Source organism: Gossypium hirsutum, chromosome D13 (genome assembly GCF_007990345.1).
Source record: "Gossypium hirsutum isolate 1008001.06 chromosome D13, Gossypium_hirsutum_v2.1, whole genome shotgun sequence".
NCBI lineage: Eukaryota > Viridiplantae > Streptophyta > Magnoliopsida > Malvales > Malvaceae > Gossypium > Gossypium hirsutum.
Window position 1 is genome coordinate 4,433,895 of NC_053449.1, and position 15,530 is coordinate 4,449,424.

General features: G+C 37.5%; 4 protein-coding genes across 5 annotated transcripts; 1 reads left to right on the forward strand and 3 right to left on the reverse strand.

The window, feature by feature from the left end:
• Positions 1–2,676: 2,676 nt before the first annotated feature.
• On the forward strand, positions 2,677–4,766 carry LOC107894258 (pentatricopeptide repeat-containing protein At2g15690, mitochondrial). Its single transcript, XM_016819521.2, has one exon. The coding sequence runs from the start codon at positions 2,802–2,804 to the stop codon at positions 4,557–4,559; it is 1,758 nt and encodes a 585-aa protein (XP_016675010.2). The 5' UTR covers positions 2,677–2,801; the 3' UTR covers positions 4,560–4,766.
• A 139-nt stretch (positions 4,767–4,905) lies between these two features.
• On the reverse strand, positions 4,906–5,589 carry LOC121203078 (calmodulin-like protein 30). The gene has a single exon (XM_041110038.1). The coding sequence runs from the start codon at positions 5,587–5,589 to the stop codon at positions 5,035–5,037; it is 555 nt and encodes a 184-aa protein (XP_040965972.1). The 3' UTR covers positions 4,906–5,034.
• A 173-nt stretch (positions 5,590–5,762) lies between these two features.
• LOC107894259 (protein disulfide-isomerase SCO2) lies at positions 5,763–8,430 on the reverse strand. Its single transcript, XM_041110037.1, has 3 exons — positions 7,684–8,430; positions 7,463–7,589; positions 5,763–6,117 (listed from the first exon to the last, which is right to left on the reverse strand). Exons 1-3 carry the CDS (start codon positions 8,296–8,298, stop codon positions 6,044–6,046), a joined length of 816 nt encoding a protein of 271 aa, XP_040965971.1. The 5' UTR covers positions 8,299–8,430; the 3' UTR covers positions 5,763–6,043.
• Positions 8,431–9,552: 1,122 nt separating this feature from the next.
• Positions 9,553–11,787, reverse strand: LOC121225643 (protein BLISTER-like). 2 transcript variants are annotated; one of them, XM_041110039.1, is made up of 4 exons: positions 11,733–11,787; positions 10,890–11,000; positions 9,869–9,954; positions 9,553–9,745 (listed from the first exon to the last, which is right to left on the reverse strand). In XM_041110039.1, the coding sequence occupies exons 1-4, from the start codon at positions 11,766–11,768 to the stop codon at positions 9,742–9,744; spliced, it is 237 nt and encodes a 78-aa protein (XP_040965973.1). In that variant the 5' UTR covers positions 11,769–11,787; the 3' UTR covers positions 9,553–9,741. The 2 variants fall into 2 exon arrangements, 1 of the variants encoding a protein (XP_040965973.1); XR_005923498.1 differs by lacking the exon at positions 11,733–11,787 and having other exon boundaries at positions 10,872–11,293.
• Positions 11,788–15,530: the final 3,743 nt, after the last annotated feature.

Consider the following 15,530-nt stretch of genomic DNA (forward strand, 5'->3'; position numbering starts at 1 on the left):
AAAATAACTAAAAATAGTAAAAATGGAATTAAATAATGAATAAGTTATGGAATCGAAGCTTGATGAGTCTATTTTCATATGGAAGAAGCGAAACAGGTATATGATCTATATTTTATGAGATGTTTAAATTTTTGTGAAACAGGGCCAGAGCAATTTCTGGATCCCCTGTTCTGAATTTGGAAATTCACCATAAATTTTAAAAAGATAATTAGAAGTCATGCTTTATATGTACAGATTCCTTATTGAGTCTAATTTTATTAGAAAAAAACGGCATAGTCATTTAAGCTCTGTACAGGGAGATATCTGATTCGTAATACACAGAGGTCAGAGTAGTCGAACCCTGAAACAGAGGAGACTTTAACTAATAAACTGTACTAATTGGCCCAACCAAAAATTCTAGAAAAAAAATTAGTAGATAGATATATGAGTCTAGTTTCAGGAAAAATTTACGGAATTGGATTTCGAGTTTCGGAACTCGAGATATGAATTTTTAAACAACTATGACGCAGTTGGACAGCTTGTCCGAATTTGTTTAAGTGCTCAAATAAGTTTAGTAATGCCTCGTGCTCGACTCCGGCGACGGTCTCGGGTAAGGGGGCGTTACAAGCATCATCCATGATGCCTTTGGCACGAAGTATTACTCTATTCCCCATAGGAAGTTGTCCACATCTCTCACGAACCTTGTCCCCTTAAATTCTTTGGGCTTGGGAACATCCACACTAGGTTGGGTATAGCAGCAAACACCCCATTACCCAAAGTAGCCTTGTAGATTATGAGTTCACCTTTGAGCTCCGCAATCTCCTCTTTCAAGTTCGTCACCATAACGTCAAGGGTATCATCCCTTCTCGTCATCTTGTTCTCAATGGAATTGAGAGATTCTAACACATAGTCCCTAAGTTTCTCATTCATTAATTCTAACCCATTAGTAAGTCCTCCCTCGACTTCCTCAAGTTTTTCCCTCACGTCCCTCATGGACTCCTCGTGAGTGACCACTCACCATTTCAAAGTTGACATCATGTCCCTCGACTGGCTTACTTTTCTATCCCTCTCATGGGTCTCCATTGGCTCAACTTGCTCAGCAACTTCTTTCGACATCTTTCAACAGTGCCTTCGAAATCTTAACTCGGATACCAATTATCACGAGGCTAGAATTTTAGTCTTGCAATTCGTGCAGCCTTAGGCGATTTCTTCGCTTTAAAAACACCTAAGTTAGCCTAATTCCAAATAATTGATTATTCACATAGAATTCTTCTAAGGAACCAACGCAAAGCGGAAGCAACACAAAAGATGAAAGAACTTGAAAGAAGAGAAAAGCCATAGAAAAACAAAAACACGAGAGAGTTGTTTGAGTGAATGCTCTCAAAAATTCTATTATTCAATGAAGTGGAGTGAATTACAATGAGGATGAGAGACCTTTATTTATAATTGAGCATCCCCAAATTCAACAGTACATATTAAAGTACATCAACGGTTAAGATTAAAAACTATCTACAAAATCAAATCTCTAAGATTTATAGAACCATATATTCTAATATTACGAGTCAAAAAATATTGTATATCTTCGAAGGTTACACTTCATATTTTCTATGCTTTATAGATGAGTCTTCAATCACTTTAAGCAATGGATCAATCCTGTTGGGTCATGTGACCACTCGCAAACAAGATGGATCAACCAAATGTGTCATGATTGCGGGCTCTCATGCGCAACCCATGACAGCTAGGACATTCACCAAAAAGAAAAAAAGGGTAAGTTATAGTGTAATATAATGGTAAATATTGAAAGATAAATTGTGGATTAGATTAGAGTAAGCAAAAGTGTTGTTTTGTGGGGTTGTAGATGTGGAATTTGAGGTGTGTAGTGATATGGTAGCATGGCCAGGGAGACATGTGTTGGAGGGCAGAGAGCAATGTTGTTACTTTCGATTGAAAATTGAAACAAAAGAGCTTGTTGAGTTCGAGTGCAGTAGTTAAAGGGAACACGACATGTGGACTCGAGGTGTGTCAAGGTTGCTGCCTATCATTGTTGAAACGAATTGAAAGCGGCAATGCTCAACTACTTGGAATCATGGCGGTGGTGGCAAGAGTTTGGACTCATTCCGCTCATCTCTCTATATAATCTTTCAATTTTCCAATACCAACGTTAAGCATAATAAGCTGCAATAAAAAAGTAGGGTGCAGACAAGAGTTAGAAAGAGGAAGAAAAAAATTGGACTAATTATAGAGAAGTCATTAGATTAATCAAAAGTCAAAATGATCATGTTTCAATCACTTAATAAGCTAACATGCCACGTTAGCAATTTGTTAGGCAATTAACGGAAAATTTAGTAGTAGTGACTAATTAAAATAATTATATCAATTAAAATAACTAAATTGAAGAAAAAATTTTGAAGGGACTAAAATAAGATAAATTTTATTCTAAAATCATGATCAACTCCTCAACCAAAGTTGACTTCCCATTGGAAAGTAACAAAAACGATATGTTATGTTCTTTCTTTTTTTTTAATTTTACATAATATTTCAATCACATCCCACAATTAAATTCATTGAAAAATAATAACTTTTTATCATATTAAATGCCCTTTCAGCACAAAAATAGGAATGTTTTATTTGAAGGGTTAGAATAAACCCGAAGATAAATCCGACCCGATACCCTATTGAAAACCCAAAAACATACCCCTGCTCGCTTTTTTTTTATTATCACCCAAGCCTTTTTGTAGTTCATCCCTTTCCTTCCATTTTAGGGTTTATCAGTGGTTTTATATTTATTTCCACTTCGGAAAACAACGAAGAAAAACAATCATATGGCGTCTCTAATGGCAATACGTCGTGGACGGAGCTCAACGCCACCTTTCGCTTCTCTCTTAACCAAGGTACGCCTTAACTCCTCTCACTTCACTTCCAATCGCCACTTCGATAGAACCCAGATTTTATCCCTGAGCTTAAAATCTCTTAGCACCTCCGCCATCCCAAATGAGTACCAGAGACCGCCGCCGCACCACCAAAACCAACAACCGCCACCGTCGTCTGATCCCAGGGTCTTTCATGGCCAGCGAAACCCTAATTTTAATAACCAATGGAACCCTCAAAACCAGGGCTACCATCATCCGCAACAACAGGGCGGGGTTTCTGATAACAATCAATGGAATCCCCAGCAAAATCAGGGTCAGGGTTATTCTCAACGAGGAAGGCCTAATCAATGGAATCCTCAGGAGAATCGAAGCTATCCTCAGTACCCAAATGCTAATCCGATGAATACGCAAATGCCTAGAAGTCCAAATCAATGGAATAACCAAAATCAAGGCCAAGGGTACCACCCTCAAGGTAGAAATTTTAACGAAAGAGCCCCGCAGAGTCAAAACCCTAATCAGTTCGGCCGTGAGAGAGGAAATCAAGGGCTAATGGTAGAGCATGTGCAGGCTGAACCTGTTCCTTCATTGGTAGATTTAACGCGGTTGTGTCACGAGGGTAAAGTGAAAGAAGCTATAGAATTGATGGGTAAAGGTGTTAAAGGCGATGCTAGTTGTTTTTCATCTTTGTTCGGGTTAATCTGCAATCCCAAATCGCTTGAGGATGCGAAGAAAGTTCATGATTACTTCTTGCAGTCGACCTGTCGAGGCGACCTTGGATTGAACAATAAGGTGATTGAAATGTATGCAAAATGCGGTAGCATGACAGATGCACGGAGAGTTTTCGATCATATGCCTGATAGGAATATGGATTCTTGGCATTTAATGATAAATGGGTATGCAGACAATGGCTTGGGAGATGATGGGTTGCAGTTGTTTGAGCAGATGAGGACATTGGGGTTGAAACCGAATGAGCAGACTTTCCTCGCGGTTCTTTCGGCTTGTGGTAGCGCGGAAGCTATAGAAGAAGGGTTTATACATTTCCAATCTATGGAGAGCGAGTATGGAACATCTCCGGGGGTTGAGCATTATGTGGGGCTTATAGGTGTTCTTGGAAAATCTGGTCATCTTTATGAAGCTAAAGAGTATATAGAGAAAAAATTGCCTTTCGAGCCAACTGCTGAAGTTTGGGAGGCATTGAGGAACTATGCTCGAATTCATGGAGATGTGGATCTTGAAGATTATGTTGAGGAGTTGATGATTGATCTTGACCCGTCAAAGGTTGACGCGAATAAAATCCCAACACCACCACCGAAGAAACATACTGCAATCAGCATGCTTGATGGAAAGAACAGAATCAGTGAGTTTCGAAATCCAACCCTTTACAAGGATGATGAGAAATTGAAGGCCTTGAAAGCAATGAAAGAAGCAAGTTACGTCCCTGACACGAGATACGTTCTTCATGACATTGATCAAGAGGCAAAGGAGCAAGCGCTGCTGTACCACAGTGAACGATTGGCGATAGCGTTTGGTCTAATCAGTACCCCTGCAAGGCAAACCCTTAGGATCATCAAGAATCTCCGTGTATGCGGTGACTGTCACAATGCCATCAAGATCATATCGAGGATTGTCGGGAGGGAATTGATTATTAGAGACAACAAGCGCTTCCATCATTTCAAGGATGGCTTATGTTCTTGCGGTGATTACTGGTAAAAGGTCTTGCATCACTTTCGCGAATTCTTTCCATTTGGATTTTGACATGTAAAGTCCCAGAATATTAGGCAATATGCATTGCAGAGAAACAGTAGAACTGTTGTTGACTCGTTGCTTGTGTTTTCGAGTGAACGGTTCACTATTAGGCTATGCATACGCCCTTGTGCTTGTTCTGATGCTTAGTATGATATTTTTTCTGCTCTTCTACATAGCCATTATTCTGATGTTTTATCTTTAATAGTTTTGAGTTTACTTGTGTGATGTTACCCCTCGGCCTATGAACCCGTAGTGCTCTTGGCCGAGCTGAGGCACATCAACAATGTTAAAGTTGCAAATGATGCCCGTGTTTGACAGTAGCACACACAAATTGTTGTTATTTGACAAACAAACCTTTCACTCTCTAAACAGAGAAATCAAAAGTTACATTGGGATATAAAAGAAACAATCAGACCCAAACCGAAATGAAATGCCTCTTTTAATCTAGCTTCATAGTTCGAGTCATCATGGTTATAAATTCATCCATGTCGACCATACCGTCACCATCGGTGTCCACTGCTCTCACCATTTTCGTGCACTCTTCCAAGCTGCAACTCTCTCCAAGCCTCCTCAACATTTCCATCACTTCCTCTGCACTTATTTTGCCGTCGCAGTTGAGATCGAATGTGTGGAAAGCATTCTGTATGTCCATTATTGTCACCCCACCGCTCCTCTTGTGTACTTCCACGAAGTCCTTGAAGTTGATAAAACCATCTCCATCGAAATCGGCCAACTGAAAGATCTTGGGTACATCTTGAGTCATAGATCCTTGCCCTAGTGCCCTCAACATGGCCTTGTACTCCATCTGAGAAATCTTCCCATCGTTGTTGGAATCAAACTTATCAAAAACTTTCCTTAGTTCATCCAAATCAGGTTGGTAAGCAGTTAATAACCCCGAGTTTTGCCTGTCCCTGGAAAACAAGCGCAACGGTTTCCGCAAGAACTTGTTTTGCGAAAGCTTGTATTGGAATTCGAGAAAGCCAACGTTTGACATATCTGCTGGTATTTTTGTCCTGGAGATGGCAATTAACAAAACCCTGCGAGTGATGCAGGTTTCAGGCTTTGATGCTTGAATTTCGCAGCTCGCAGCTCAGACGCCATTCAACTTTATATAGGATGGTCATGGCAGATGAGAACAAAGTTAATTCTAATTTCCAAAGCAAGAGATGAATTGCATTTGAGGTTACTATTTCATGCTTTAATGAGCCATAGGAATAGATTCTTTAATAAAGTTCCAAGCAATTCCTTTTTCCCTCTTTTAAGTCTCAACAAGACCAATCCCTAAACCCTTTTTTTCCCTCTCAAGGTGGCTCTCTTTCACCCTCTATCCATGTAAAAGAATAAATTTTACATGACATGTTGAAAAAAGGTATTAGAAAAATACAACTCAGGGAAGTTAACAAAATATTCCAAAAAAATAAAAGAAGAAAAAGAAGCCTTCTTCATGTTCAAGGTGGCTTTCCATTATCCAAATCCTCCATCACTTCAATATCCTTCCGAGCTGTTATCTTTTGCACGTAACCTGCAATGAACAATGATGAAGGCATTGACAAATGCCAAAAACTAGTTACTTTAGGCATCAAACAATCAAAAAGAGAATGACTGACTCATCATATTCATCACCTTTGTTCAGTGTCTACATTCAAAACCACAAGTTAAAGAAACAAATTAACTTAACAGGAGTAAGCAAAGACTTTTCTAAACAAAATAGACAATTACAATTCGGGAAGGTAAAGCGTAGTGACATGTGAGGACCGAATGCAGAGCTGGAGAATAAAATGCTGGAATGAAAAGCTTTCAAAGCAACCCTATAGATAAAGCTTCTTTATTATAAGCTAAAAGTAAATTCTCAATGGCTGCTATATTATCAAGTATTGTAATCTCTCATAGAAAGAATACTGGTAAAAGAGAATAGCTTTACTCCTTAACCATTAAAGACACGATCAAAATAATAGCAAAATCTCAGAAAACAAAAGCATATGACTAAGTTTCTCAAACAGCATCTAAATTCATTAATACATATATTAAATTAACCTAGAAAGAAAAAAAAAGTTATGAAAACCTCATAAAGCTTTATTTTCACAACCAATACTTAAAACAGGAAGCAGGATAGGGGAGAAAAAAAAAGTAACCAGATTTCTACTCAGGGAGTGACCAAAAGCTTAACCAGCAAGCTCATAAAGCTTCATTTTCACAAACAATGCCAAAATTGAAAGCAGGAAAAGGAACAAAAGTGGAACACAAAAAAAGGGGTTCCTAGATATACATTCAAATCTCCAGTCAGCTAGTGATGAAGCTGGACCGGGATCTAATCATTGAAACCATGAAGAACAAAGGTTTACTTAGGGAATCCACATATATTATTTACAAGTTGAATTATGCTTGCTATTAAAGTTAATCAAGTTATATCATAATTGCTATCTATGTTGCTTCGACTTTCATTTTTCCTACAGTACTTTTGTGACACTTGTGTTTGATGCATATCCGAACATGTGTATTGGAATATGATCCTCCAAAAATCCTTCAATACATGAAAATTTTGATAAAGAAATGAACATATGCATGTTGAACACATATCTATACATATCCATGTCCGACTTTGTTACCGACAAGTGGTTAGAAGAAGTGGAAGTGAATTTCTTCCCCAGGTATTCGAACTTGGTTCGAATACTGGAGTTGTTAATTGTTGGGAGGGCTTTACCTGCATCCTGGCCCAAACAGGACTAGTCTCAGAACTTAAAATGGAAGAGGACACTTGACATTGATACTCAAAATCCTAGCAGCATACATTGCAGTTCATAAGAAAAGGCAGATAGCCCATACACACTTCCAAGTAGAATTTTGATACCAAGAAGAAGAAAATTTACCAATTCCAAGGCAAGGTATACATTTGCAAATAATCTCTTTCCCTCTTTTATTATAGTAGCTTTGAAGTCCAGTCCCTTGACAACTCCTGCACTTCCCAGTCCATTCATAAACCACTTCCTTACAATCCTACAAACAAAACCCATTAAAGATTAACCAATACTAATCCCTAAAAACTAAAACATTACCCTCGAACTGAATTCAAAGCTTGTAAAGAAAGGACCTGGATTTCAGGGTCACATTGTAGTCGCTTATCGATCTCTTCAGGTCCAACAGGGGAAGTATCAGGGTAAGTCATGGGAAGGGGAAGAGGTTCATCGTCGTTAGTCAAATAACTCTCTGTGTCCCTCGACCATTTCTTGACCTTGATGCTACTCCCAGCCGGAGCTTCGTAGCTGATTTCTTGCCCGATTCGCGCACCACCTCCGTAAACGTTGTCGGAAGTTGTTGTCGTGGTCGGGAATTGAAACCACTTACGGAATGTTGGGCCGGAAGGGGCGTCTCCGGCGGCGGCGAAACAGCGGAATGAGGTCCGGGAAAGGAGAGGGAGGAGCGGAGATGGCTTGGCGTGGAAAAGGCTAGGGTTTGGAGGTAACATTCGAGTAAAAAAAAAACTGAAAAAAGGAATTGAAAAGATGAAAGGGTTGAAGAAGAAGAAAGTAAGAAAGGGATAATGGGGAATTTGATGAAGAACAATGAAAAAGGGAGGGAGATTTTTGCAAAGCTCAAAGCTCCCTGCAATTTTCTTCTTTTTTTTTTTTTTGGCTATGGACTTTCCAAAGAGGATTTTACTGGCCCACCACCACCATGTTTTTAATCTTAAAATCAACATTGTCATTTTCTCATTCAAACATCTTCAAGACATAAATTCGTACATCTCTTAAAATCAGCATTATCAGTCTACTTATCTGCTAATTACTCACTCTTCCTCTTCTTCTTCAAATTTAATTCGCAGGTTGATTTTAGTTAATGTTCAAGAGCTGTTTGTAGTTTCACTTTCTTGGGTTTAACACTACCAACTGTTCCACACTCCATAAGTGGGAGAAAGTAAAAACTTGGTTCTTTTTTTCTATATCCCATTTTGAGTTTTTACTATTTCAATATATAGAGGATAAAAGCTGTAAATTTGGGTTGAATTATGCCAACTGATTTCTCTTAAGCTTAGTTTGGATGGGCGTTGTGTTTAACTCCGGTGAGGTTAAAAACAGCGGTGGCGGTGAGATTAGTTACTGTAGCGGTGAAATTGGGTACTGTAGCAGTGAGATTAGAAACAGCGATGGAGTGTGTGTTTGGATTCAAACGCAGCTGTAGCGGTGAGGTGAAAATAGAAAATAACTTTTGAGGACATTAGATTAAAAATGATATATAATAGAAGTTTTTAAAATTATTTAACAATTACAAAATTAATAAATGATTAAAAATTATTACAATTATATTTATTTTCAATAATAAATAATTAAAAATGAATTATTACAATTACATAAATATACTACTGCTGGTTTTTACTAATTCCTAACACATAAGTTGCTGAACAGCTCAGTTTAACAAGAAGGTTTAACAGTGTTACTCAATTGGACTAATTCCGTTATCTATGTTTGTATGAAATTTTGCCTACATACCAAATCCTTTAAAATGTTTTACTAATTTGAACAATATTATAAGACATTGGGGGTGATAAAAATTAACTTAAACTTTAAGTTTGATTTAGTTTAACATTGGAGTTATAATATAAGATTAAAGACGTCAAAATATGACTTTATAACATTAACAATTGTTAAATCCCTGTTTAACCTACAATCAATCAAAACATTATTTCAACAGAAATTGGATAAAATATTTTTTAAAATGTAACATTCATATTTTCAAAATATTTTTATACTTTTCATTTCATTATTACCATTTATATACTAAATCAAATTTAAATATATAATTTCTGCTTCATTTATATTGAAACCCAAGGCATACACTTCAAATCTAGATCCATGTTTCCAACATCACACTAGTGTATTTGTCCAATAGATTGGAATATTCATCAGAAGAGAAAGTGCAAAATGATTCACATTTGAGCTAAAGATTAAGCAAAATGCAATGATGAATGAAAAATGATTCATTTCTTAATTTCAGAAGAAATCCAATAGAAACCACATGTTCAATTCTTCATCAACATATCTGATTCATTTCTTATTGTTCATGGTTCAAAAACCATCAAAAGCTTGAACGAGTCAATTATATCATTCATCATCCAACTACTGTTGCATCTGGATTAATACAAGCATGCTGATTAACTGAAAAAGAAAAACCAAACAAATAAACAAAATGTGGACAACAACCCTTATTAATGTCGGAAACCCCAAAACTACAACCCCTTTTAACTTCAAGTGTCCCAAGAAATTGCTATGCTACAATACCTGCATTTGTTCAATAACAAGCTACTAAGAGAGTGAATCAGATGGGACTGGTGCACCATTAAATTCAGCCATAAGTGCTCAGAGGCCTGTTCACATGCCAGAAACATTTTTAAAATCGGTAATATCAGCTTCGTAACAACATAAGTATAAGATACAATCTCACTGAGATTACTGGTGCAAGGAATTATATATGGATTACAGATTAATATAACATGTAAGCCTTTCCAACTATTGGAAGGTCAGCTATACAGACCATATAACAATACTACACTATTTTATCCTTTGAGACTGAATTATCGGTAAAGCTAAGAAAAAGTGAGGTCCTTTCTTGTAGGTTCAAATATGAATCTAACTTGAAACAAAACAAACATACAAAACAATTCAAGAAATCAGGTGATAAAAAATAGTGCATTTAAATATCTTGAACCCTCGTACTTATAATTTATAACCAAAATTGAAGAATGGAAGGAATTTCTAGAATGTAACCATGCCCTTATAGCATATGGATGGTATAAAATCCAAGATATATACAAGCATCCTCCACTCGAAGATAGTAGAAATGTTCCACTGCAGTTTACTTTGTATTGCAAATAAAGAGAGAGCAACTTTATAGATCCAATCTCTATGGAATACAAATAACAAGAACATGCAGGAGGATCTAACCTTTTCTGCTAGCACTAGAAGTTTAGAAATGAAACTTGGCCTTAGAAATATATTCAATGGAATAAAGTAAGAAACTCCAAATGCTAATAATATCATATAAAACAAGCAAATAACAGGATCAAATCAAATATAAAAAAGGACTAGAGAGCCACTTAAGTTAAACTGGCACTTAAAAATGTTGCAGCTCTACTATACGTCCAAGAAACACCCTTCACGTAGTATATATTACAACCATGCATATACGAACATGGCAGCTTACTGATCTTTCAGCATTATTATCAAGAGTGATATATGTTCTGTAATGAATAGAATGAAATTGGAGAAGGAAGAAAACCTTTACCCATTAAAACTTTGTTACCTTCTCTTCCAAACCAATGACTTCAGAAGCCAATATATTAGCACGTTCATCAGCTGTATTACATTCCAGTCGTGCATTTGCATATTCCATTTTAAAAGACTCGAGCTCTGCCTGCAATACCAAACACCAGACATAGCAAGAATAAAAAAAGGTATACGCTGAAATAGAATGTTGTTGACATTTTAAAAAGTATTTGTAACAAGCTCCCTAACAATTTGAACATCACCAGACAAAGAACACAAGAGAATAAAAAGCAGATCAGCATACATACAGCATAGCATTTTAAAATACAGCATAAAACTGAATTCATCCTGTGCACCATCCTTTGCAACAAAAGAAAACCATTCAAAACAAAGACTTATTGATTGAATCCAGGAAAAAATAGACAAGCTCCAACCTTAAGGATCATTTTTATAGATAAAAAGTTATTAAGCATCTAACCTAAAACCAATAGGCAATAGGTTGAGAGGCCCAACCTAGATATAAACCCGAAACAAACCCAATATTTAATAACTTTGGGATAGCACTACTTAAGGCCCCTTCAAGTATAGATCAAAGGGCATAGACATGGACAACCTCAAGAGAGTTCATTGTACTGTATTTTTTGGTTAATGGGTACCATCAGAGATGCAATAGGCAGCAGTAGGTATCTCAATTTTTAGATAGAACTTTATCTAAGCACAAACAAGTCTAAATCAATGTGCATATGTGCACACATGACACATGCCATACAAACACCATTGCATTAACCATATGACATAAAGTGGTATGAAGTTATATGAGATTCAATTATTTCTGACAATTTGAAGTGACTACCAGTACCTAAATATAGTAAATACTAACCAGTTGGGCCTTGATTTCTTCTTGTAAGCTCTCCATGTCAGATTTTAGCCAGTTGATAATGCTTCTCTGGGGAGAAAAGTAAATGTAAGATAATTAAGAGATTTTTAAGAAGGATTGAGAATACAAATTATGATAATGAAATGACAGAAAGTGCTGCAATGGAGAAGCACGATGAACTGATAAAAAAAACATATCATGACCATGACAGCTGGTAATGCTGCTAATCTAATATTTGGAAACAAACCTGTTGGTTATAACTATCAATCAAAGATGAATTTTCAGCAGCCAAAGATTTTGCTAATGTACGTGAGGCCTCAAGAGCTCGTTACAGTGAAAACTTTTCCTGAGTCAAGTCTTCAATATGCTGCAGAATAAGGATGAATAGATTAGAAAAGCCAAGACAAAGAATAGAAAAAACATTAATAAACAAAACCGTTAACAAATAGAATGTTGTTGACATTTTAAAAAGTATTTGTAACAAGCTCCCTAACAATTTGAACATCACCAAACAAAGAACACAAGAGAATAAAATGCAGATCAGCATACATACAGCATAACATTTTAAAATACAGCATAAAACTGAATTCATCCTGTGCACCATCCTTCGCAACAAAAGAAAACCATTCAAAACAAAGACTTTATTGATCAGACTATTGAAGAGTCATAAAAGAAGTCACAGGAGTCTAACAAAAAAAATTCCCACTGCAAGCATCTTTAGAAGCAAAAGTTTGCAACATTGATCATAAGAACAACTCCGATTCTACAGAATAGCAAATAAACTCACCGATTCTACAGAATAGCAATGAATCATAAGAACAACTCCGATCAAGAACTTTTGCTCCTGTCAATCCAAGAACACAAAATTTTAAAAAAAATGCAAAACCAAATAAGGAAAAAAAATGAAAATTTCAATTAGAAAAAAAAGAAAAACACAAAAACTTACCTCAGTATTCTTGTATGGAGAAAGATGCTCGAAAATAAGAAACAATGAAAGGAAAATTGTTATGACTAAAAATTGTTAGAAATCAAAGAATGACCATCGCCTTAAGCCAAGACCCAGCAAAGAATTCATGGTAGATTTACCTGAGAAAGAGAGAAAGAGAGGAAACAAAACAGAATATGCTGAGAAGAGAACATGAAGAACGAAAGAAGAAAAAGGAATGAAGAACGAAAGAAGGAAAAGGAGCCTTACCTGGATGAAGGAGGAACCAGAAGAAGTCCTTGACCAAACTGATTTGCAACCCAAGGGGAAGGGGAAAGGGGAGAAGGGGTAACCAAATATCAGAAAAGCCTGAAGAATGCAACTGAAGAATATATGGGTAAAAGAAGAAAACAAAAAGCAATTGAAGTTGCTAAATTTTTACTGGAACAAAATGCTCTAGTGTCACAGACTTAGAGTTTTCCCACGGATCCGTACGGCCTTAGGCAGTTTCTTTGCTTAAAAACGCCTAAGTCAGCCTAACTTGCAGTGATAAAGGATTCAACAGTAAAAACGCCTAAGTCAGCTTTAACTCGCAACGATAAAGGATTCAACAGAATTCCCTTAAGGTTTCCACGAAGAACAGTAGAAGAACGAAGTAAGAACGAGCCTTGAAAGATGAACAAAAGCAATAATACTTGAGAGAAAAGTTTGAGTGAATACTTCTCAAAATTCTTATTAACAACTGAATGAATTACAATGAGCAAAGAGGTCTCTATTTATAGTTGAGCCTTCCTAAAATCAACGGTGTAAATCACAGTACATCAATGGCTACAATTAAAAGCTGTATACAATTAGAACTCTAAGCTTACATAATTAGCTATATACAATTAGAACTCTAAGATTCCATAATTATATCTTCTAGATCACTTCCTATTTTTACTAGGCTCTTGAGATGGGCTTTTAATCTCTCCAGGCATCGGGCCACTGTGGTTGGGCCAAATGACCTCCCTCGAATACGATGGATCGTACAAGTTTGTCATGGTTTCGTGCTCCCATGCGCAACCCATGACATTCTCCCCCACTTGTTTTAGCGACGCCCTCGTCGCATCCTCCTTATGGAACTGGTCAATCTTCCCTTGGAACTGCCACAATGCCTCGGCAGGTTCCCAACTTGCTTCGCTATCAGGAAGTCCCTTCCATCGAACTAAGTACTCATGCCATGGTCGGCTGTATTTTTGTCTAATTACTTGATCTGCCTCAATGTTCTCGACTTCACGATCATACGACACCTTTACCCCTATTGGTGCTCGTTCAGACTTGCCTCGATTCAGATCCTCTTGATCCTCATGAAATGGCTTAAGCATGCTTACATGGAAGACTGGGTGGACTTTAAGTTTTGCTGGCAACTCAAGCTTGTAGGCCACTTTGCCTACTCTATTCACAACTTTGAACGGCCCTTCATACATTCGCACATGACCGTTGTGCAAACCAATATATCGTAAAATCAAGTGTAGTTTAGCAAGGACTGAGTCACCCACTTCAAATTGTACATTCCTTCGGTTCTGATCGACCCACTTCTTGCTATGCTTACTTGCCTTGTGTAAACAAGTTCTAGCCAAGTCATTCTTCTCTTGCCAATCTTTTGTGAATCGATAGGCTACCGGATTTGGTCCTGTATAATGGGTCACAACAGCGTTGGGTGTGAGTGGTTGTTGACCCGTCACTATTTCAAATAGACTTTGATTCATCGCCCCACTTCTCTGTAAGTTGTATGAAAATTGGGCCACATCCAATAATTTTGGTCAATCTATTTGTGTGGCACTCATATAGTGTCGAAGGTACGTCTCCAACAATGCATTTACTCGTTCAGTTTGCCCATCGGTTTGTGGATGCATGCTCATGGAAAAATTTAAATCTGAGCCCACTGACTTGAACAACTTCGTCCAGAACCGGCCCGTAAATCGCCCATCTCGATCACTGATAATAGACAGTGGCACTCCCCAATATTTTACCACATGTCTAAGGAACAACCGAGCTGCTTCCTCAGCAGGGCACTCCTTGGTAGCTGGAATAAATGTTGCATATTTTGAAAACCTGTCCACCACAACAAGAATACTCGCAAACCCGTCAGACTTAGGCAAATTAATAATAAAATCCATGGATAAACTCTCCCATGGCATTTCCGGAACTGGCAAGGGTTGAAGCAAACCGGCTGGAGTCTTTAACTCAACCTTGTCTTGTTGGCACACTAGACAAGTTTTCACATAGGTTTCTACATCAGCGCTCATGTGAGGCCAGTAATAACGATCCTCCAAAAGTGTCAACGTGCGATGCATCCCTGGATGGCCTGCCCATTTCGAGTCATAACATTCCTTCATGACTTCCTTGCAGAGTTTCCCATAATGAGGCACATAGAGGCGGTGCCCATGAGTATATAACAGCTCCCCATCAAGCCAAAATCTTCTCGTTTTTCCTTCTTTGGCAAGCTCAATTAAATTTTTAGTCGTGGGATCATGGGACAATCCCTCTTGAATGCGTTCCAACAAAGAACCCTCAGGTTGACTAATTGCTGCAAATTCCATCTTTCGACTGAGTGCATCAGCCACAATGTTAGCACTTCTTGGTTTATACTCCATTGTAAAATCAAACTCCGCTAGTAAAACCTGCCAACGAGCTTGCTTGGGAGACAACTTTTTTTGGGTTAGAAAATAACTATTGGCGACATTGTCGGTAAGGACCATGAACTTGGAACCCAATAGATAGTGTCTCCATGTACGCAAGTAGTGTACTACCGCAGTCATCTCTTTCTCTTGGACCGTATATCTACACTCGGTCTCATTAACCTTTCAACTCTCGAAAGTAATTGGATATCCATC